This window comes from Myxocyprinus asiaticus, chromosome 37 (assembly GCF_019703515.2).
Source record: "Myxocyprinus asiaticus isolate MX2 ecotype Aquarium Trade chromosome 37, UBuf_Myxa_2, whole genome shotgun sequence".
NCBI lineage: Eukaryota > Metazoa > Chordata > Actinopteri > Cypriniformes > Catostomidae > Myxocyprinus > Myxocyprinus asiaticus.
The window spans coordinates 15,338,721-15,364,226 of record NC_059380.1 but is presented as its reverse complement, the minus strand read 5'-3'; the positions used below and the strand labels follow the sequence as shown (position 1 = coordinate 15,364,226).

Here is a 25,506-nt window from a genome sequence, read left to right as displayed (position 1 = left end):
TTTATTTTTGCTTTGGTTAGGATTTTAAACAGTGTTTGTGTAGATCTTGATTCTATCTCCTTGAGTATCATTGACACTTTGAGGTTTATGTAGCTGCATGTATTAAGTGTAATATATAGTATAGGCCATGTCAGTTGAGCTGTACAGCATAACGGAATCTGTTAATTTTGCAGCAGATTTATAGTCAATTGTGTTAAAACAGCAGTTAATTAAACAAATGAGGGGCCAGTTTTCCCAAACGCAGAATAATCCTAAACTGTTCACTAAACAAATAAAGGGCTAAAGACCACTTTGGGTAAAGGCACATTTTATTTAAATTTCTCCCAAAACACTAAATAGCAACAAAAACTACCACATCACTTTCCTAAACACCTGTTTGTTACTATGCACTGCAAAATATTCCTGGTCCATTAAATCATTGTGTGTAATGTGTAAAGGTTAATTTTGAGGCAATATATTAAAAATATTTAATATTTAAAATGTTGAAAATTGATGTAGCTAATGAAAATCCCTGAAATCATCACATTTATAATGAGACAAAATACATGTTTGTTATTTTTAGTTTTGTTCAAGGTGATTATTATTATTATTTTTCTTTTCTTTTTTTTTTTCAATAACTTCAAAAAGTAAAAATATTTAATTTGAGTTAAAAAGCCCCCCTGTTGTAAGGATTAAAGACCCCCATAAAAAGCATTGATTCATAAAACACATTGTTTTTCTTAAGTTGGGGTGAGTCCACTTTATTTTATATTTTTAAAGAGGACTCACATTGACTGATCCAATCTCAATAGAGATTAATTTGTTTATAGAACACTGCAGATGTTATAAATTGCCACATGTGATTGAAATTAACAGGAAAGGTTGTTATTTTGTATGAGCATTATCTTAATTTGTTACCCAAAAAGCATCTTTCTAACTAATTCCCCTATATTTACATTATATCACTTTGACCCTCTCTGGGCCTTTTACCCCAAGTGTGTGGGCCTTTTCCCCCTCTAAAGTGGGGTAAAAGGCCACTTTATTTTATTTTATTTTTTTTACTGAATTTTAATCAAAACAACAGTTTTTTATAATCTATTTACAGACAAATGATATTTATATTTATTGAAAATTGATAGAGCAACATATTTATTTAAAATCAAAAAAAAAAAAAAAATCTTTATACATTTTGTGACCAGAAAAAAATCAGGCGCACCTTTAGCCCTTTTGAACCTTCATCAGTTGTCTGATCATTGTGGCGAAATAAACCCTCACATTTTGTACAGTTTTTCATGTCATTATGCAAAATTATTTAAAAAACAGAATAAAAAATAAATAAAAAAAGAGTTGAAATAATATGTTTTTAAAATGTTATAAACTGTAAGGTAAGCAATAATAACACGGAAAGTATAATTGGATTCTCAAACACATCATCACTCAGAGTCCCTCGCTGAGCTATCCAAAGAAAACTATAACAAACACACACACACACACACACACACACACACACACACACACACACACACACACTGAGTACATGTAAATACACACTTCTCATGCATTGAAAACCCTTGAATACACACATACTACACACTAAGCATACTTCAACACTCTCACCTCACATACCACAGTGAATTTTTTTTTTTAAACCACATATATCATCCACACAAAATATTCCATCATTCATCTTAATCTGAGAGAATTTCAATGAAAGCTCTTCACTTAAAGAGCACCTATTATGGTTTTTAAACGTGCCTAATTTTGTTTTAAAGGTCTCATACAATAGATTTACATGCGTCCAAGGTAAAAAAACACTTTAATTTGCTCATAATTTAAATTGCAGCATTACCTTTTTTTTTTCTCTTTTTTTTCAGTGTCAAAAACCAAAGTTCAATGATCTGTTCTAAAGGATTAATTCTAAACTCCTCATTTCAGAAATTGGTCAGATGTCCCAGTCTGTTGGGATTGGTCTACTGCTTAGTGTAGTGTTTGAGGGCGGGTCAAAGCTGTTCACGAGCAGCCAATGAAGACCAGAGGCGGATTTTTTGTTACCAAATTACATAGGTTAGTACAGGAAGTAAGTCTGGAATTACTAACGACTCGTTTCAGGTGTTCAGAATCGGTTCTTTCTTTTGGGAGTCAATAACTCCATTTGTCGTGTACTTTGTTTTTTGAAACTTTGCAGACTTTTTTATATTCACAAACAGCTATATAACGCACTACATGAAAGGTAATATTTGAAAAACCATAAGAAGTGCTCTTTAAATGCATTCCACACACTAAGACCTTTACATACCTTTTTAGATACTTCAATACCATATTTATCTCTGTGAAGATTCTCAGCTATCCATGACATCATAAAATGTCTAGTGGAGTCACTCTTTTCAACAGAGAGGTATAGTTGACTCTTGACTAGAATAACTCTGTAAGGCCCTGATGCAGTAAGTAATACATATAGTTGTGAAATAAGTGAAATCTGATCATAATTGTTCACAGGAGATTCATTTGAGATGCATGTTAATACTAGGTATAAACATTAATCTGCTGTTGCTGATCATTTGTAATCAGTTCTCCCAAGACAGATCTTAATAAAAGGTGGACACAGGGCCTTAGACATATTTATCACTTATTGAGATCACACGTTGAATCAAAATGGATAAGGGTTGCAAATCCAAAGGTTCCAGGTTCGAATCCAGGCATGGCTGACCCACATATTTTTCCCTTTCATAGCTGACTCTGAATCATTTCACCACTGGATGCTCAAGGACAGACAGTGTTCTTATATTAAACATGTGATTCAGAGAGGGAATGGTAAAGATCTTTGGTTGCTACTGCACAGATTGAAGATCTAATAAATCTGATGCAAGTGTGACCTAGAAACGTAAAGTTTGATACTAAACAGCATGTTTGCCTGTCAATTTTGTAAGCTGTATGTATGTGTAACAAAAGCTGAAAATACAATGGAAATAAAACACATCACAACAAAACTGAAAAGCCACAGTGAAATTGAAATAAGCCACAACATAGTTAAATTAAACCACTACAAACATTTGCAAACAACTTTTGTTTAGTTATGGAGGTGACATTTGGCAAAGGTGTTTATCCGAAGCACTTTATCCATCTTACAGTGAATTCAAGCTATATATTTTATCAGCATATGTTTCCATGGAAGTCAAACCCTGTGCCTTTGGTGTTGCTATCTCCATGTTCTATCAGCCGACCTATAGAAACACATTGTAGAAATGAGGCACATGTTTTCCAATTTCTGAATATTCCCAGAAGAACTCTTTCCACTAAACATTATCCAGGCCACTTTTACAGTCCCTGTTACAACCCTAAGCATTTCCCAATTCAGTATTAATCCCATATCCTTTTGTTTTCATTTGTGTTTTGGTTTTGTATTGTCCAGAGCATTTTTATATTCAGTTGTAGAATTTGTCAAACATCTATGTTTACACACATACAACTTAAAATGTCAAATAGTCATCATATATCTCTGTGTGCATGTTTATATTTCAGAGACACTTGAGTTGCAGTAGAGGTGGTGGTTGTCCTGGCTCACATGTGAACTCACTGCAGATGCCTGGAGATGCTGACTTCTTCTCCAACCAGCTTGCTGTTCCAGTTGTGGAGTTCACATACACAGAATTTCCTAAGACAGAGGTACATACACACACACCAGTTTGTTCACACTGTAAATTTGGTGACAGAAGGTCAAAAGTTCTGCTGCTGAAATCGGTCTATGCTTACCGGAATTTAAATCACTGTTCCCAGTGGCCGAAGCTGGAAGTGTTGTTGAGGTGAAATTTCAACTGGGTAGTGCAAAAAGCAAGTTGTTTTTTTTGTTTTGTTTTTGTTTTGTTTTTTGTAAATAATGTAATAAAGTCAACAGGAACACATACTTTATTAACCCTACTCCCTAAACTAAACCCCAACTCTAAACCTAACCATAAGTGGAGTCAAATAACATTTTAGAGCAAACTGAAACCTCAGAATTACGCTTACCATTGTTTGTAAACAAAATTACTTCCTGGTTCCCATGGGACCACAACTCACATTGCGGAGATTGAGCGATCCCAGCAGGGGGATAGAGGACAGCTTTCAGGGGCCCAGCCACTGAGGGGGGCCCAAGAGAGATGGATCAACACCCCTGATAGAGCTACGACATCCAGAGATCGCGCGAGCGCATTGCCCACGAAAAATACCGCCGCTCCAACATATAATGACACACACATACCTAAAAACAAAATGTTTTTCATTTTGGTTAATTCTGAGCAAAAACAGTATTTTTTCATTGCAGTTCAGAAGTGCAGCAGCCTCCTTTCCAAATGGTCACTGGTTAGAACAAAATAAAAGAATGGTAAATAATGTTCTTTTTTAAAATAACAGTACTCTGCACTAAGGAGTTGGTGAAATACCAGTTGTAGTGTTGCCAGATCTTGCAAGAGAAACAAGCAACCTGGTCTGGGAAAACAAGCCCAAAATAAGCCGCTTGCCTCAACAAAGTAAGCGAAAATAAGCAATTACATTTTTTCCTGTGTAGTGGATTTATCAGCATAGAAATCATAACAAGCATACAGTTAATTAACAGTTTATATAAGTTATAGAAGTTTGTGTACATATAATTACAGATCTGCTTCTCAGTCAAAACCTGGCAGCATCAAATCTGTATTAATGCATCATATCCAACAATAATTCACAAGACTTGAAAACAACCGAGAAATGTACTTTTTACCTCTAATAATGTTTTCCCCGTATCTGAATTAGCCGTGCATGAATATGTAGTAATTATACATAGTTGTTAAAAAGGTCTTCATTCACAGAATGTGACATCCATAACAGGAAATTATAGGCAAAGAAATGTGTGATGCAGCGGTTTCCTTAAGGATAAAAGCACATGCTTCATTTTATTCAGGTAACATGTGAATTGCAGTTCCAAAAATGTACTGTGCTAAACCCTTTGGCCTTTGGTTTCATGAAAAAGTTATCGGAACAAAATTAACCGGTTATAACTGGTTACTGGCATTTTAAAATAACCTTTTCACTCCGGAACAATTGAAAAATGACTTTGTTTTGGATAAGTTCTGCAAAATATCTGAAAAAAAGTTTGTTTTCAGTTTTCTTTCCTTGAGCCGTTTTTAGTCCCTGATAATGCTTATAAGTATTTTGGCATGTAGGGGGTCGATTTCAGAGTACATGAACATTCATAAGCAGCCTGTTGATTTCCCATATAATCATGTTACACACACACACACACACACACACACACACACACACACACACACACAATTATAAGCTGATTAGCAAGAGGTTAGATTGCAATAGTTAAAAGTCAGAGATCCATTTTGATGGCAATATAGGGTTGGTATGTCATTCACCATTCACATGTCATTTATCAGCATGTGTTTTCCATGGAAATCAAACCCTTTGCCTTTGGTGTTGCTAGCTCCATGTTAAAAGTAAAAAGTGGGCCTCTGCCCAAGGTAGATGCAGTTTGCCGACAGGGAAATGATTTTGCAGAAGATATCTGGAGCCTCAGTACAGGGGCTCATTAGCGCATGTACTGGGCCAGTCAGCGAGTTTCTCCGCAAACTCAACTGCCAGAGGAGGAAATTCATCCAGGGATCACAGTCTGTGAACACGACTGGGAGTCAAGAGCGCACATCTTCACCTCAAGGTAGGGGAAAGGCGCTATGAGCAAGCCATACACCCGGCCAGTTGTCCTGGAACTTACCTGCTCGTGCCTGCCAATACACGGGACGAGACCGGCTCAACCCGGAGATTGTAGAACCTCGCAAAGGTATTTGGTGTTGCCCAGCCCGCTGCTCTGCAGATGTCTGTCAAAGAGGTGCCACTGGCCAGGGCCCAGGAGGTCGCCACACTCCTGGTGGAGTAGGCTCATTACACCGCATGGGGTGGTACGCCCTGAGCCTGATATGCCATCGCGATGGCGTCAATAACCCAGTGGGCGATCCTCTGTTTGGTGACAGCACTTCCTTTCCGCTGTCCACCAAAGCAGACAAAGAGCTGCTCTGAGCTTCTAAGGCTCTGTGTGTGATCCAAATAGATGCGTAAAGCTTGCACCGGACACAGCAAAGCCAAGGCTGGGTCTGTCTCCTCCTGGGGCAGCGCTTGCAGGTTCACCACCTGATCCCTAAAAGGGGTCGTGGGAACCTTGGGCACATAGCCCAGTCGGGATCTCAGGATAACATGAGAGTAACCCAGACCGAACTCCAGGCACGATTCGCTGACAGAGAATGCCTGCAGGACCCTACCCTTTTGATGGAACTGAGCGCAGTCAGGAGGGCAGTCTTCAAAGAGAGTGCCTTAAGCTCAGCTGACTCCAAGGGCTCAAAGGGAGCTCCCTGTAGGGTCCTTTGGGGTGAAGGACTACAGAGAGGTCCCACGAAGGGATGAGGCATGGTCTGGGGGGATTCAACCTCCTAGTGCCTCTAAGGAACCTGGTGATCAAGTCGTGCTTCCCCAAGTACTTACCATCTACTGCATTGTGATGAGCCAAAATAGTGGCTACATACACCTTCGGGGTGGAGGGGGACAGCCGCCCCTCCAGCCTCTCCTGCAGGAAGGAAAGCACCGATCCGACTGCGCATCTCTGGGGGTTTTCACATCGGGAAGAACACCACTTAGCGAACAGATGGCACTTCAAGGCATACAGGTGCCTCGTAGAGGGAGCCCTAGCCTGAGTGATTGTGTCAACCACCGCGGGTGGTAGGCCACTTAGATCTTCCACGTCCCGTCCAGGGGCCAGACGTGGAGATTCCATTGCTCCTCAAGTAGGCTCACTGGGGGAAATGCATATTTGCGTAGTCCAGGGGGTCAGCTGTGTGCCAGCACATCTATACCAAGGGGTGCCTCGGTTAGGGCGTATCAAAGCGGGCAGTGGGAGGATTCCCTGGAAGCAAACAGGTCTACCTGTGCTCGACTGAATTGACTCCAAATCAGCTGGACCACCTCTGGGTGGAGTCTCCACTCTCCCCTGAGGGTAACCTGACGTGACAGCGCATCCGCTGCGGTGTTGAGGTTGCCCGGGATGTGAGTGGCTTGTAGCAACTTGAGGCGCTGCTGACTCCAGAGGAGGAGACGGCGGGCGAGTTGTGACATGCAGTGGGAGCGTAGACCGCCTTGGTGGTTGATATATGCTACCATCACTGTGTTGTCCATCTGGACCAACACGTGCTTGCCCTGGATCAATGGCCAAAACCTCCGAAGGGTGAGCAGTACTGCCAACAACTCTAGGCAGTTTATGTGCCAATGCAACTGCGGGCCAGTCCAGGAGCCGACGGCTGTGTACCCATTGCATACGGCACCCCAGCCCGTCTTAGAGGCATCTGTTGTAACCACAACGCACCTGGAGACCTGCTCTAGGGGAACCCCTGCCCATAGAAATGCAAGGTTGGTCCAAGGGCTGAAGAGGCGGCGACAGATCGGCGTGATGGTCAAGCGATGTGTCCTGCAGCACCATGCCCAACTCGGGACTTGAGTCTGAAGCCAGTGCTGAAGCGGTCTCATATGCATTAACCCGTGCAGTGTGGCCACCGCTGAGAATGCCATATGCCCCAGGAGCCTCTGAAAAAGTTTCAGTAGAACCGCTGTCCTCCATCTGAACGCATTTAGACAGTTCAGCACCGACTGTTCATGCTCGTTCATGAGGCACACTGTCATCGAGACTGAGTCCAACTCCAAACCGATAAAAGAGATGCTCTGAACCGGGGAGAGCTTGCTCTTTTCCCAGTTGACCCGAAGCCCCAGTTGGCTGAGGTGCCGGAGCACGAGGTCCCTGTGTGCATACAGCAACTCTCGAGTGAGCTAGGATTAGCCAGTCATCGAGATAGTTGAGGATGCAGATGCCCACTTCCCTTAGCGGGGCAAGGACCGCCTCTGAGACCTTCATGAAGACGCAAGGGGACAAGGACAGGCCGAAGGGGAGGACCTTGTACTGGTATGCCTTGCCTTCGAAGGCAAACCGCAGGAAGTGTCTGTGTTGAGGTAAGGCCAAGACATGGAAGTACGCGTCCTTCGGGTCTACCGCTGTGAACCAATCTTGATGCAGGATGCACGCTAGAATGCATTTTTGCATCAGCATCTTGAACGGGAGACTGTGCAAAGCCCGGTTCAGCACTCGCAGTTCCAGGATTGGTCGCAACCCACCGCCTTTCTTCGGTACGATGAAGTAAGGGCTGTAGAACCCTTTCTTCATCTCGGCTGGAGGGACATGCTCTATCGCGCCCTTGCGCAGAAGGGTAGCGATCTCCACATGCAAGGTAGTGGCATTCTCGCTATTCACCGAGGTGAAGCGGATGCTGCTGAACCTGGGCGGGCGCCTGGTGAACTGAATCATGTAGCCGTGTCAGACGGTCCGTGTCAGCCATCGCGATGGTTTGGAAAGCATGAGCCATGCGCCAAACTCCGGGCGAGGGGGACCAAGGGAATGATCAAGTCAGACGTACCAGCGGGTGGGGCCTCACAGTGGGGCAGAGCTTGAGGTGCCACGTCAAGGGGGTTCGAGCCCTGTGACCGTGCTGAGTCCAGGGACATCGAAGCACTTACCTGGCTCCTGCCGCCCACCATAATATTCTCGTCCCAATCCGGGACCCAATCCCATGTGGGCATGTTTGTGCCACAGCTGGGTGCACAAGGGCGGGGGGACCGCCGCTGGAGCACCATACATGCAAAGATGGGACGGTGGATGGTGGTCGTGACGATGGCCGTGCGCACCGGACATGTGACCCAGGGAACAAGAAAACCGCTATTTTGTTGAATTTTTGGGTACCGCAGCCTCTTGGACATGCGGCAAAATTAAATGAAAATGAAACAAAAGATTCTCCTCCCGGCCCTCCACCTGGGAATGGAGTGGTTTGCTCACCAGCTCCAGAGAAGCGGGTCTCCTTGCCCCTGGGTTGCCCTTCTCAGGGGCTCTTCAAAGACTTCCTCAGGTTCTTAGCAGCCGGCCATGAGATAAGTGGCATCTGCTTCCTGCGTTCGGCTCCACGCCGGGGCCAAGCCACGGGGGCAGGCTGCGGCGGAGCCGATGTTGTTGTAGCAGGAGGATGCCCTTGGCGACGAGCAAGGGGTGTGTGGTCTTGAGCCACGCTGGGGCAGGATGTGTTGTATGGCCTCCGTCTGCTGCTTCACCGCCGAGAAATGCTTGGCAAAGTCCTCGACGGTGTGGCCGAATAGGCCAACCTGGGAGATGGGGGCGTCAAGGAAAGTGCCTTGTCAGCCTCTCACATCTCAACCAAGTTGAACCAAAGGTGGCGCTCCTGGACCACCAGAGTGGACATTGCCTGCCCGAAAGACCGCGCCGTGACCTTCGTCTGGGACCGGGCAGTAAAAGGTGCCTCCCACGATCCTGTCAGCTCCTCATGCACTTCCGGGAAGAAAGGATCGGGGATGGGGCGTGGCTGTGGGCGGCGCCCTGAGCCCAGGAACCAATCGTCGAGCCGCGAGGGTTCAGGGGAGAGTGGAGGGTTCCACTCTAGCCCGACACTCGTGGCCGCCCGGGAAAGCATGTCTGTCATTTCCGCATCGGCCTGGGACTGGGTGACCATTCCCGAAGGAGGAAGCCCAGTCGAAGCCTCTGCATCCAACTGGACGAGCCCGCTCTCCGATGCTGCGCTCGATAACTCGTCTTCTTCCTGGGCTCCGAATGAGAGGTCAAACTCGCCCTGACACGAGCCAGCGATCTCGTCCGAGCACCTGACCGGGGCAAGCGAGCGTGCTGGGGAATGGGAGGTCCGTGGGGGGATACCCAGCGGAGGTGGTCCCATTGAGGTCCCCAAATAGCCCCAGTGCTAACCGGCACGGCCTCATACCCATAGGTAGAAGGACCGCGGCGGGGAGCCGCTGGGGTGGCTTGCTTTCTTACGAATGCAAGCTGCAACCGCAACGTTGCCATGGTCATGTTCTCGCAATGAGGACAAGACCCATCCACGAACGATGTCTCCACGTGAACTTCGCGGATGAATTCAGCTTCAATGAATAGAACCGCTCGGCTCCGAAGTGAAAATCTGAATGAGTGGTTGCTTACTAGCTCCTTTTATACCCGTGGCATGCAAATTCCACTCGCCAATTCTCATTGGTCTTTTTTCAAAAAAGCAGACGTGTTTGGGGCTCCCAAGAGTGACCCCAGTGTCACTACTTCGACACAACGTCGAGTGAGTGGCAGATAGGGAAACATAATTACTATTATTAGTTGCTTTTTCATTGCTCAGGAGACATAATTGAGTTCTCAGTTATGTTTCATTTAAGGATCTTTTTTATTTTCTCCTAAAATAAAACATTGTTGAGATCTCCAAGAGATGTAAACAAAAGTCCCCATTTGCTCTTAGTTTATTGTCATTGCTGTTTAATTTCAAAATACAATTATTATTTACTTATTTATCTTTATACACAATTTGCAATCATGTTTTAATCAAAACTCACAATGATGACTCGAAGACTTTATAGATATTACAGTTTCATTTTCTGTTAAAGCATGATTTCCTGTAAAGCTGCTTTGAAACAATTTGTGTTGTGAAAAGTGCCATGCAAATTAAAATTAAAACAAATTAGATATTTAAGAACTCATTTGTGATTTTTTTTTATTTTTTTTTATTTAATATTTTTACCCGATGGGTATTTTAAACTACAGTGAGGAAAAAAAGTGAGGTATATGTTTTAGCTAACTTTGAATACCAAACCAAAGGTGACTGGTTTGTGAATATACTGTAGTGTCAAACTCATTCTTAGTTTCATTTACATTAGAGAAGTCTGGTCATGTTCTAATATAGTGAGTTGTATGAGTTGGAGTGAGTGCTTTGAATTATGAATGTATTTTATTTAAAAAAAAAAAAAGAATGTATGAATAAAAGGTAAATTAATGTTGATATTTGTTTGTAATGTGTGCATGTTGTAATGTATACAGTGTTTGTAATATACAAAGCTGATGGCCATATGGTAATATTCATGCAGTTTATTCCCATGCTGTTATACAGTGGCAATATTTGAGTGAATCCGTTATTGATTTCATTTATGGTCTGGGGCTGGATTCACTTATGAAAAACATAAGAAAGTTCTTAGGATAAATTATAAGAAGTTTTTAAGGAGTGCAATTCAAGAAGAACATTCAAGAAGTTTCTTCAGGAATTCAACATTTTAGTAACTATTTTCCTAATTAAGAAAATAAGAAAATAGAAGTTAAGAAGAATTTTATTCTTAAGAATGTTTCATGAATCCAGCCTCTGTTTAGTAATTTCACTTGTCCATTATTAACCCTTTGGTGAATGGTCAATGCTTAATATATTGGCATATCATGGCCCCACTCAACAGCCAAATGTTTGCCTATGGAAAACACATTCATACACATCCTTGTGAAAAATTCTCTGGCTCAGTACAGACTGTCACATCCTTCCCCTGCTCTTTGCCTCATTACGATACATGAAGAACATGAGAAACTGCTTTCTGTATAGTAAAATATTCATCTATATAGCACTGAGTCCCCAGTCACAACGCAGCATGGTCAAACCCCAGGACTCCTTTACAAGCGGCATCAACACTGTGTTCCATCTGTCATAGCCCAGATGACAGTGCTTTATCTTTGGTGTCCTTTCAGATGACACACGTGAGCGTATCCCTGGAGCAATGAGCCAAGCTGCCTCCATCTCTACTCTAACCATTAGGGAGGTCTCACGTTCTTTAAAATTAATCCAGAAAGCTTGCTACATAAATTGCAAGCATATTTTCTCTCATTTATATCGCTCCCGAACTTCATCTGAAAGCTTTGCCCATATAGTACCTTTATATCACAGGCTGTGCTCTTCCTTGCCACAATGGAGTTGGTTAGATAAACAATCTTTTTTGTGTTGCTCTTTTTTGCTGTCTTACAGCACATACCATCAACCGCATGCCTACGGATGGTGTCAGTATGTTGAACATGTTGGTTTATAAAGAAAAAATACTGTAGACTTTAAAAAAACTGTAGGAATTGAGGAATAACTAAATCGAATTGTACCTGCTGATAGCATCATTTATTTGTTAAGACCCCGATTTACTAAAGGAATTACGCAAATCAGGTAATGCAGCAAACACGCCCTAAATATTCTTTATCTTGCAGAAAGGTTCTGAAGTTTAGGTTGTGATCTGATTTAGCTCTTTAAAAACTTTAAATGTGTTCTTGACTGCATGGCATGTCTGGACATATGCCTGGTTATAATGTTATAACGATCATTTGATCATCATTTGATGAAGTAATGCTGCCATGATTAATAGAATGTACATATACATATCTTTAAAAAAAAAAAAAAAAAAAAAAATCTGTTTGCCTACCTTCTGTTTGCGCAACCTTAATTGAGGCAGGCAAATAGTGCTGTCTTTTGTGAATAATACAAATTCTTTAGTAAGCCTCATTTGAATAAGAAGGAGGCATGCTTACAATGAAAAGAATGACAATGATTTCATTAAAATGTTCCTGCAGCAGTGCTAAACCAGCACATTTAGCATCTGGTTAAGCTGGGTTGTAGGTGGTTCACAAATAAGATGTCTTAAAGTGACACAACTGTTTGTAGTACAAAAAAGTAGCACAATAGTGTGTAGGGCAAAGGACTGTCGGAGTTTAAAAAAAATTCTCAAACAAGTCACTCTTTTCAGCATTCCTATCTTTCCCTCTCTCTGTTGTGGTTGACACTTTCTAGATGCTGGTTTGTACATCTGTCTCATCCAGCACAAATTCCTGGCTAAGCATTCACAGTGCAAAACTGGTGTGCCTTAAACTGTGAGAGTAACCTTTTCCTGGCATTCAAACCATCAGGCTGTATTAGCACTGGGGGTGGCTGGTGTGTTTGGAAACAGCACTGTCTGTTCAGTGACATCCAGCTCCCAGTCTCCCTGCCTCTGCTCTCTGCTGTGTGCCTTAGCCTCAGGAGCCATCCCTCTCCCAGCTAGCAAAATCAAAATGACACTGTGATGAGGAGGAGGGCGTGGCTGGGCCGTGAGGGTGCACACCTGGTGCTGAGTTGCCCCAATCAGCGGGAGAGAGAGATAAGGTGGAGCCGGGGATGCCAGAGAGAGAGAGAGAGAGACGCACGCAGCAGTAAATAAATTTCTACGTGTATTGTTCAACCCGGTCCCAGCTTCCTCCTTCCCGAGTTTCGGCACCAATGTTCGTTGTTTTGTGGAAGGGAGGAAGCTGGGACTGGATTAAATAATACACATTTATTGCTGCACTCTTCAGTGACACAGAATAAGACACTGCTTCACACTGACACACTGACACGCACTCACACTGCTGCGTGCGTCCCTCTCTTTCTCTCTCTCTCTCTCTCTCTCTCTCTCTCTCTCTCTCTCTCTCTCTCTCTCTCTCTCTCTGGCATCCCCAGCTCCTCCTTATCTCTCTCTCCCGCTGATTGGGGCAACTCAGCGCCAGGCGTGCACCATCACGGCCCGACCACGCCCTCCTCCTCGTCACAGACACCCTTGCTCCAAGCCTTGATACGCTACAGTACTAACATGTATGTACTTTATTTCTCGTAGGACGTGTGGTAGTTAGAAGTAGTTGGATGGGGGTGTGTGTAAGTATGTGTGGCTTGCCTGAAGCAACAATGCATTGCATTGGACTTGAACAACCCTGTTAAATAGACCAGCATTGGTGCATTCTGGTTGTCCAATAGTAGGTCAAAAGTTCTTCAACTGTAATCAGTCTGTGTTTCCCCAAATTCGAACAACTGCCCCAAGTGTTGAATGTATGGGCACATGTGAGCTCGAGTTTCTTACTGGTTTTCACTGGACCAGAACGCGTATCTATGAGACTGCTTGCGCAACACGCCACAGAAAAAAAAAGTAAACACATTTGATGCGAACTGATGCGAAATTGACCTCGGCAAAAGAGGTCAATGTGAGTAAACAGAAACATTTGGTAGCAACAAGTCCAATAGTTTTTGCAGATAAACATCATAGCTTTGCTGGTTCACCAACTACCAGCACCAAAATTAACACTTGACAGCATAAACCTGGTTAAACTATGCTGGAAATCCAAGCTGGTCCAGGCTAGTCTTTCAAAAGTTATGTCTTTAATAGAAGCCAACCTTGTTTCTTAAAGTAATAAATTTGCTCTAGCTGAAGCCACAAGCAGATATCACACTTTTTTTTACTACTTTAATTTAATGCTATTTGATTAACATCCTCAAGTTTGTTGCACTAAAGACTGTAGTTTAATACAGAGTGACAGACTAGGGAGTCTATCTTCACCCATGCTAATGTAACTCCCTCTCCAGATGGCCTTCATTTCAGTTCTCATCTCCAGCCCTGCGGCTGAGGATCAAAACTGATTGCCAACACAGAAATCTGCCTGACCATGCAAAAATCTGTCACAAGTTGTTCACTGAGCCCTCCCAGAGTTGCCACCCGGTTCTTGTCCTGGAAAGTCAGAGGTTTATTGGCTGTGAACTGACAGCATGTTCAAGTTTTTTTTGCCCGAAGTGCTGTATTAGTATATGCACAACTAATCTAATTAGCAGTGTGAAGCAGCAGCAGATGTATGTGGTGGATCCATGGGGTCTCTACGCTTCAAAATCATATGGCAGTTCCCTTTTGCTAGCTAGCTCACTGCTGACATCTATGCTAGGCTTGTCTTAACTTGCAACAGCCACCATTTGGATGATGGTGACTGTTTTGTCTTGGGTGTAGTATGCGTATTTACTAGAGTAAGGTGTAATGCAAGTTCATTGAAATTACTTTAGGGTGAATACAGGTTATGTTGGACACTTTGTTTTGTGTTTAATAATTCTTCTGTTTTCCCGTGTATAGTGTAGTTGAGATCTTTAGCCATTCCAAATGTTATTCTGTGAGGGGCTAAGCCATTCGGCATCAGATTTTAAAATAATGCTAATGACACATTTTCAGATAGTGTCCCTCCTTACCTGTATACACCCTACTATGCATATATATATATATATATATATATATATATATATATATATATATATATATATATATATATATAAAATATAAGATATTAAGGTTATCCTTAAATGTATGAATGTTGCTATGAAAAACATTTGTTTTGTGGGGGTAGTCTCAAGGTTTGTAGAGATTGCAGTTGCCAAGGAGATTGATGATACTTGGAAAAATACTTAATAATATTTTGAATAATATTCTGTTCATCATTTATACAGTGGTAAAGCCTTCTTTGGAAAAGAAGCAAATCAATTTAAGAACTAAAAATAAATATGTTTTTGTAAATTAAGAGATAAGAAGGGCACTATATAAAATAATTTTCCCATTGTCTGTAATTACAAAAGGCTGAATTACAACAGTCTTATGGTCCATGACATAGGGTCACAATTAGCTTAATTTGCAACTTAACCATGAATATAGTTCTCTTGGTGTGAACAAAAGAAATAAAAATACTGTAGTGTGTGCTTGTCTGAAATGAAAACTGAAATACAGAGAAACTTTTGTAGTGCTTGTCCTCATTTTCCTCCAAGGTCCTGTCTGTTTGAAAGAGTACCGTCAATACTGGAATATTCTTATCTAATAATAATAATAATAATAATTATTATTATTATTATTATTATTATTATTATTATAATTATTATTATTAATTTTGAGACTATTTTGCTGAAATGATGGCAGTAAACAGATGGGACTATCTGCAAATGAATGCAAAGGGGACACTGTACACTCTTTAATGGTAAATTCAACATATTTAACTGAAGTTTGATGGGCAAAGCACTTTAGTTGCATTCTGTTATTATAGACAAAATGAAGTCTATCTCTATGACAATAATAGTTAAAAATGATACATTTCAATGTAATAAGTCACATTGAATGCTTAAAGTTCTCTACCATCTTCTGTCAGATATGATACTTGAAAACTAAATAATAATAAAAAAAGTATAAGCTAAACACTATCAACTGGATTGAATAACCCTTTCAATCCTTATGTTCTGCTGAGATGAATTTAACACACTTTATGTTGAGGGCCACAGAGACCCCAGTGATCTACATGTAAAAATAATAGTTCTTTGTTATTTTTTGTTTCAAAATTACACAATTTCATATTTTTTTTTATGTACTCAAAACACATATTATTAATGCTTTTAGTATCAGTTGTATCACTATGTAGACATGCACTTTTCAGAAATGTGATTCATCCAGTATTAGTAATGTTGCTTCTGTTTGGTGTAAATTTTACCATGGCATAAACACAATTTGCCTGTTTTAGTAATCTTTTCTTTCTTTTTTGTGCTGTATCAAAGAAAAGACAAGTACAATTTGAATTTCTTTTCATCACTGATGTATCTGTAAAATGACATGTCTGTGTCAGCTGGCTAGCAAAACGAAAATACACAAAATTATTTACTGCCTTCAAATTGTCCCTCATTGTTTTTTCCTCCCAGTAGAATCTTAACACAATATTTTCTTCAAGATCCCAAACGCTGCTCTTTTCCATACAAAACAGTTCATATTGACCACTACTGCCAAGGTCCAAAGGAAAAAAAAAATATTATTAATATACCATAAAAGTAGTCCATACAACACAAAGCTGTTGTGTGGCCCCAGAAAGCTTGAAATATAATGCATGAGTCATATGAACTGCTGTTATGATGTCTTTATACTGAACCTTTTATAGTGCTTTATATTATTTGTTGAGCTTGACAACTCCTGCTCACTATAAACTGTTATTCTATGGAATAGAGCTGCTTAAAATATCTATATTTATGTTCCAAGAAAAAGCAACAGCATTTGGGTTTTGAACTACATAAGGGAGAGTAAATGAGTGAGTAAAAGTAAATTTTCTATTCTCAGGTAAACTACTCCTTTAACCGGTGGCTCATCCTCAAAATAAAATGGTTTCTTTTAAACAAAGACTCAGGAGATGCTGTACAAAATTCTGAATTATTTAAAGACATAAAGAAATCATTTAGAAAATCTTAAATTGATTTTAAATGATTACCTAATAATATTTGCATTAAAAATATATGACACTGTCCTTGCTACAACCTAAAAACTCAATTGAAGCCACAAGTCACTGGTCTTACCATGTTCTAGGTTTGAACGCTCTACTTTGTGTTATAGATCATTTTCTAAGACAATATCAAGTGATTTTTCTAAAAAGGTACTTCAGAAACTTACCAGATAACCACATTCATTCAATTCCTTTACAATATACACACATTTGCTCTTTGTCTTAAGCCTGATATGCTGAAAATGGCTCCATTCGTGTTTTCACATTCAAAATTATGAATAAAATACGAATCACATACTGAACGTGACATATTTTTAATAAAAAATAGCAAATTTTGCCAAATAGTGAATAGTTTGCACCCTTGGAAATTACTGTCGTTCAGTACAACATTTCCATCATAAAATAGTTGGCAAATATTACATGTTTAGTTATATACTGACATCTTACATGACACTAACACTATTAACCTGAACTGCTGACACTGATGCGTGTGTGCTGCGTGGTGCTGGAATAATCCACGAGGTTCCGCTCAGCTTCTTAAATTTGAGTCCCGCCTTATCGATTTGATTTGATCTCAAATGACATTGACGAGCGGTGTTAGACTACTGTGCACGCTAAAAATTTTACTTTTTTAAAACCATTAAATTATTCCTGTAACAACTTAATGACAATTAAACAGACATGCATAATGAACTGCAGCAGAACAGCAACAAGGATATCAATTATTGGGGGGGACAATCTGACCATATCTGATTACTGGGGGGGATTTGTCCTCCTCAGTGTATATTGTGATTATGGCCCTGGTTTAGATTAAGATTGACAGTAGTGAACTGCTACCGTGTGTCCATTAATCAGAGTTTACAATGTAAATTCACTATTTATTCATGTTTCATACCTCATATCTTTTGGACCATAAACATAAGTTGTGTAATATTTATCATGGATGGTATTTTACGCACGTTTAAAATTTAAAGTTTAAAATTTTTATCTAATCAGGTCTGATAAGATTAGGAAAACTTATCCTGACCTGATCAGACCCCAAACAGACCATGAGGGTTAAACCTGAATTTCTCCTTAACTAAAACAGCAGTGCTTCAAATCTAAAATTGGCAACGAGATTAAATATGAAGACATTTAAGCCTGTTGGTGTGCTGGCAATAAATCCGTTCTCAAATCCATATTTCAAATCCAGGGCTGATTTCTCTTCCCAATCCGCCCCTGGGCATACTATTGGAGCAGGGTGACCCACAGCAGTGTGTCCCAAGTGGAACTCTCACTGGGTTGTGCATCTCCCAATAGTTACAGTCGGCAAGGAAGTCCCGCCAACTCGTGGGGGAAAACAAAGCGCTGTTACCATAGTTACTCATACATTCCTATGAGGAAAAGGGAGAGAAATATCCAATACATTTGTCTATTTTAACGACCAAAATCATGACGTAAAGCTGTCGTGTTGTTTTTTGCACTTCAAACAATGCCAAAAACCCCGATTTTTTTATTGCCCGCTAACTGACAGAAATATAAGCCCAAAGAAGAGCACTGCAGCTGCAATCTGTTGAGCCATAAAGTAGCTTCTTAGCAGTGCCAGGCCACCCCAAGACAGAAGTTTATGTTTATGACTGTCTCATTAATATTTTCTCATTTGATTGGTATCTTAAAACATTTCTATTTATACCTTTTTTGTATTTTTTGTATTTATTTATTTTTTCTCTCTTTTTCTCCTCAATTTCGAATACCCAGTTCCCAATGCGCTCTAAGTGCTTGTGGTGGCGTAGTGACTCATCTCTTCAGAAATCCCATTTACTAAACACTTCGTCAAACTGAACTTACCGAGAAATACATGCCCCCTCAGTTTGATTGATTAAAGCATGAAAAACTATAAGCAGTGCTCCACTCCGATCATGACAAGTTTTCTCATGTTTCTTGTCTTGTATTCTGGTCTTAACTAGCATTAACTTAGCATTATGTCTCTGCTGGAGCCGCTGTTGTGATGATATGATAATTGATTTAGTCTTGAATCTGCTCTGATTTTCTCCAAATACATTAAAGCATGAATCCAGCATATGGTTGACTGCAGCCACAGTGCTCTTCTTTAGGCTTCTGTTTCTGTCATTTGGCGGGCAATAAAAAAATCAGTTTTGGGTTTTTTGGCATTGTTTGGAATGCGAAAAACAACAGCTTTTCGTCATATTTTTCGTTGTTAAAATAGCCAAATTTGTCGGATGTTCTCCCCTTTTTCCTCATAGGAATGTATGAATAACTATGGTAAAAATGCTTCAATTTCCCCCACGCTAAACCACGCTCCCGGGTATGACGCGTTGCCGACTGTATCTATGGTTAACACCACTCTCTCTCTCACCTCATATGCATGCTGAAATAAACAGCTGAAACCAGCCTATAATGGTTTATAATGGCTGGTCTTAGCTGGGTTAAGATAGTCTCCCAGCCTGACCAGCTGACAAGTGCCCTGTTCAGATAAGTCTGACTAGCCTGGAAGATGCAGCAACTTTCAGCAAGGTTATCCAATGTTGCAGCTTGTTCAAATAAAATAGTGTGTAGTGTACAAGCATTTAATTCATTAAAATTAATTAGTATTTATGAGAGGCTTATATGATTGCAGCAGTGTTTAGATGAAAAGACTGAACAACATTATTGAAAGTTTAAACATAGCTGAAGAGTATTATAAATCAGCTTTTAAAATTGGCTGTTTTTTAAGCTATTAAGTGGTGTTCCGAGCTTTGAAGTTCTTAAGAGAATAATTTTTCAAGTTATATTTTTATTTTATTTGATAATTTCAAATTATTAAATATTTCATACAGATTTATCCTGCTGTAAGTTTCAATATCCTAAGCCTGTAGCCTAATCTCAGTGCAACAAGCAAAACAAGTGTGTTGGTTTGATCTTACTCTTTTCCACATCAAATAAGGGAGTTTCATCATCTAGCCTTCTGAGTACCTTACGACATTGCCAGGTCCTCCATTTATCCTGTATAGCTGTAAAAAGCACACACAATCAGATGCGTTTGGCTGCCGCAAAAGGCTCTGTTTGCCTGCAATGGTTTGATTTGTTTTGGTTGGGGTTGTAGTTGAATTTTTGGCCACAACAGATTGGTTCTTTCATTCACACATTGCTTTGGTTCATTTTTATTTCTTTGTCTTTTGTAGTGTGTTTGAAGCTAAAATCATTTCTGTCTGAGTAAACTGGGGAACTTGTGAGAGTAAGCTGTGTTTTGTGAGACAGTTTTGCTAGGTTTTTCTATTTGAGGTAGTGCAGCTGTGATGTTAAAGCCCAGAGTATACTTCGATTTTGACGCGAACGCTCAGCGTCTGCGTACAGTCGAATGTGAGTCTGTCAAAGTATACTCCATTTGAAGAATACACAGGCAGTTGGCAAATACGTGCTACGACTTCTAACACACCAACTCCTTCTCTTCAGGAGTTTAGACCCATAAATATGTCTTTACGAGTTATACAGACACATCTCCTGGACTTCTCACACATGCAGTCTTGATGTTCATATCTACTGTTGTTGCTTTTACCTTTTGTCTCTTGTTATTTACAAGATCATCTAATGTTTCTTTTTGACAGCAACGGCTCAAATGTGAGTATTGCTACCTTGTGGATCCATTAATTTGTGCAAATAATTCCAGGCGCATGTGCATTCTGCATGTTCAAAGACGCACATGCTACTTGTTAGAAAAATCGGGCTGTGCGCGTTCAATGCTCAAGCACTCTGCTAATGATGACATTTGCGTCATGTGCCCTGGACGCGGACGTCAGCGTTTGTGTCTGACCGAAGTTTACTTTGGGCTTAATCCTCAAATGCATGAGATTTTCACCAAAAACTCTTACATGTTCGGGTCTTTATAGACATGACATGTATATCTTTCACAAATGGATCTACAAAATGACCAAATAGTGTTACATTTCCAAAGCATTTTCAAGACAATTAGAAAATTGTAGAAACCAATATAGTCTGATTTATTTGGATGTTTTATTTTTCATATATCAAAAAGATGATGCAACAAATTAGGACAAAGTTAGAACATGATTCATTACATTCACACTGAAATTTCATGAGATGCAACTGGATGTCAAACACACATTAAGCTACACATATGTTTCTCAACTGGTGGGTCATGACAGCAGAGAAAGAACATGCCATGGTTACCCCGTTGAAACATTTTCACCAGCCACCCAAGTGATATTTAGGACTTCTGAAGCCAATTTAATGATAATATTGCGTTTCTTCTACTGTATCTCTGGCGTGGGCATCAATGCCCATATGAATCCTAATGAGAATTTTCTAGTTTAAATCGCTATGGAGGAAGAACTTCTCAAACAGGCAGCCCCAACATTATAAACAGCAGTGAAGTGGAACATAGCCACACGCATGTGTACATGCATATGGATTAATGATAATTCACCATTGATGCACAGAAAATCAACGTGATGTAGTATTTATTTGTATGAATATAGTACTAATTGCTCTTGTAATAAGCAAAGAAACAGATATCCTGTGATAGAAAACTTATTTAGATTTAAAATAATTACATTGTGCGTGAAACTGTTGTGTGTGAATATCCCAGGAGATCAGCAGTTAAAGAAATACTCAAACCAGCCCGTCTGGCACCAACAATCATGCCACGGTCTAAATTACTGAGATCAATTTTTTTTTTTCCCCATTCTGATGGTTGATGTGAACATTAACTGAAGCTCTTGACCCATATCTGCATGATTTTATACATTACACTGCTGCCACACGATTGGCTGATTAGATAATCGCATGAATAAGTAGATGTTCAGGTGTACCTAATAAAGTGGCCAGTGAGTGTGTGTATGTGTGGCAAGCTCCAAAAATAATGATTATGTAGCCAGTGCAAGTCTTCTTAAGCCAAATTATAGCTTTGTATGAAACAAACCAAAATATAAATTGTTTTTTCACTAAAAATCTTCCCTGCTACAGCTCTCAAGCCTCAACCTTTATTTGGCACATTCGATTGTGTGCATTCTTGTTCAGTTAAGACACAGAAGAAACAAAGACATTTGCTTTCAATGACATCAAACCTGCCTCAGTATGTGAATATGCCATTTTTCATTCTGAATATGCAAATATGATTGGAAGGGGAAGATCATCGGTGAATTAATTTGAGTCTGTTCTTTGCACAGAGTTATTGTATGGCTTCAGAAGACTTCGGCTATAACACATGAGTCATGTGGACTACTTTTATTTTTCCTCAAGCTCATTTTTTGGAGCTTAAAATAGGTCACTATGAATTAGGAAAAGAGCTGCTTGAAGATTCTTAAAAAGTCTCCTTTTGTTTTCTATGGAAAAATAAAAGAATACGGGTTTAAAAGTTTGGAAGAGCATGATGTTGAGAAAATAATTTAATTTTTTGGCGAACTATTCCTTTAAACATTGTTTTCTTCTACTCTTTCCTGTAAATGAACTGGCTTTTGTAGTGTGTCCTTCTGCAATAAAACCCTTACATCGCCTGAGCTCACTCACTCACCTTTTCCTCAGAGGTATACGGCTGATTAAGCCAGTGATAGATGCATGAAAACACAGCTGAGATCCTCCTCTCTAGGCCTCTGCCTGTTACTGGATTTTACTGTGTCTTACTGTCACTCTTTCATTGTCAGTGAATACTCATATTGCTGTCTGCCAACAATAGACCATTAGTTCTGCTCTGAATGCTGTCGGTGAGAGTTTCCCACACATCGGAGACAGATTTTTTATGAGCAGGCAGATATCAGCCACACACCGATTACAGCATTCAAAGCCTCATTTTCCAGCTTACATAAACAGTGTGTGTCCCACTGGCCATGACAGTGAGACAGTGTGTGTGTGTGTGTGTGTTACATCCTTTTGCCTTGATGTGGGCTTGCAAGCTTGTAAATTAGCTACTGTAAATTAAAACAGTAGCAAAAAAGTGGATGGATGGATGGTGTGGGCTTGCAAACTTGTAAACTAGTTACTGTAAATTAAACCAGTAGCAAAAAGTGGATGGACGGATGGAAATAAGTAAATAAATGACTCTTCAAGTTGCATTATTTCTCTGAGTATTTAATATATATATATATATATATATATATATATATATATATATATATATATATATATATATATATATATACACACACACTACCAGTAAAAAGTTTTGAAACACTTGACCGAAATGTTTCTCATGATCTTAAAAATCTTTTGATCTGAAGGCGTATGCTTAAATGTTTGAAATTAATTTTGTAGACAAAAATATAATTGTGCCACCATATTAATTTATTTCATTATAAATCTGAAATTGATGACTTGGGCCAAATAATAAAGAAAAGCAGCCAATAATTGCCCAGAATATAGATGGAAACTCCTTCAATACTGTTTAAAAAGTATCCCAGGGTGATTCCTCAAGAAGTTGGTTGAAAAAATGTCAAGAGTACATTTCTGAAAATTCTAGACAAAGGGTGAGTACTTTGAAGATGCTAAAATATAACAAAGTTTTGATTTATTTTGGATTTTGTTTAGTCACAACATAATTCCCATAGTTCCATTTATGTTATTCCATAGTTTAAATGACTTTACTATTATTCTAAAATGTGAAAAAAAAATATAATAAAGAAAGAGTAAGTGTTTCTAAACTTTTGACAGGTAGTGTATATATTGCTGCTTAGGTTTAATGGCTGAATAAAGATATCCAGGACGTTTTATTGTCTTATTTGTGAGAGAAGCATTTTGTATTGCAAATTTCATTTTATTGGGTCTCTAAACAGTAATATGCGGCTTGAATTTTAATTGCTTATTGCAGAATTGCCTGTGGACTGGCCACTCCAGTCATAACGAGGTAGTTCTGGATGTGTAGAATAAACAGGAACTGTTTCCCTGGCATGGCTTTAGCCAGTAAGGATTTGACTGTTGTAACTTCTTCCTGAGGTGAGCTTTATGGTTTCCTTCTGTGCAGTCAAGAGAAGCCAATTCACCAGCCCATGAAATCATTCCAGAGTAACCCCAGCACAGCACCACTCACATGTAGCCAGTGTCTGGAAGTTAGGATATTTTTGTTCATGTTTGTCTATCTGATGAGCACTCGTCCTCCATCAGATCTTTGGAGAGCATCACCAGGTATCATTTAAATGATCCCGTGAAGAGCCCAGGTCCTCCTCTTGCAACCAAAAACCCATATTAGAAGACCCACTTTGTGCATAAATGACTGCTTATCAGGCTGGAGAAGAGTGGTGAGATACAAATGAAAATGTTCCACGTTTGCTTTTTGCTTGTGGGAGATTATCTGAACAAACTTATTAAAGACAAGTCGCTACACAATCACTGTAGTAATAACCCCTGTTGAGATTATCATGCTTCAAAACATCAAGGCTCTCAAGTGAGATGAAAAGCCCAGTGTGAAGACAGACGCTGGGTCTAATGCCTCTAATCTTCGATGCGGATCACTTTTTGTGTGCATCTCTCCGTGGCCACTACAAAGAGAAAGATGCAAACAGCGGCCATCAACTTGAAGATGCCTTACGACATGTTTGCCTTTCAACAGCTGCTGAATGTTTTACTTTTTTTTTTTTCCCGATGGCATTTAAGGCTCTGTTCTTCAGCCACATTGAGAGTAATCAAAGACTTCAGCAGCGTGTATGTTGGTGAATAATAGCATGTGTGCAGGTTGAAGTCTATCGCAAAAATGTTGAAATTATCTTCATGTATTAGTACTGAATGGACTTGGTTGGGAGTGCAGCATGTTGACTCATTATATATATATAGCTCTGGAAAAAATTAAGAGACCACTGCAAAATTATCAATTTCTCTGGATTTATTATTTATAGGTGTGTTTTATTCTATAAAGTATGACAACATTTCTCCCAAATTCCAAATAAATATATTGTCATTTAGAGCATTTATTTGCAGAAAATGACAACTGGTCAAAATAACAAAGAAGATGCCATGTTTTCAGACCTCAAATAATGCAAAGAAAACAAATTCATATTCATTTTTAAACAACACAATACTCATGTTTTAACTTAGGAAGAGTTCAGAAATTAATATTTGGTGGAATAACCCTGATTTTCAATCAAAACTTTCATGCGTCATGGCATGCTCTCTACCTCTGCATTATTTGAGGTCTGAAAACACTGCATCTTTTTGGTTATTTTGACCAGTTATCATTTTCTGCAAATAAATGCTCAATATCAATGTTAATGTCAAAATGTATTTATAGAGCACAATTTATACAACAGATGTTGACCAATGTGCTTTACATCAAAATCTATAAAACACAATTCTACAGTAGAATAAGACTAAAAATAAATAAATAAATAAATAAACAGTAAGACAAAACACACATTAGACAACATTAAAAGCCACAGAGGAAAAAAAATATGTTTTTAGCAAAGAGTTAAAAACCGACAATGTCGGAGCAGATTTTGTGTGTATTGGCAAGCTGTTCCAAAGCTTTGGTCCGGCTATGGCAAAAACACGTTCCCTATCTGTCACTCACTCGACGTTGTGTCGATGTAGTGACACTAGGTGTCACTCTTGGGAGCCCAAGACACCTCTGGTCTTTGATAAAA

At 39.8% G+C, this 25,506-nt stretch overlaps 1 protein-coding gene across 1 annotated transcript in view; it reads left to right on the top strand.

Moving 5' to 3' along the window:
* LOC127428061 (inactive N-acetylated-alpha-linked acidic dipeptidase-like protein 2) overlaps nucleotides 1–25,506 on the top strand; it is a 475,761-nt gene that overhangs the window by 328,718 nt on the left and 121,537 nt on the right. The window contains exon 10 of the mRNA XM_051676110.1: nucleotides 3,499–3,642. Within this exon, the coding sequence (XP_051532070.1) occupies nucleotides 3,499–3,642 (144 nt within the window). The remainder of the gene's footprint in view (nucleotides 1–3,498; nucleotides 3,643–25,506) is intronic.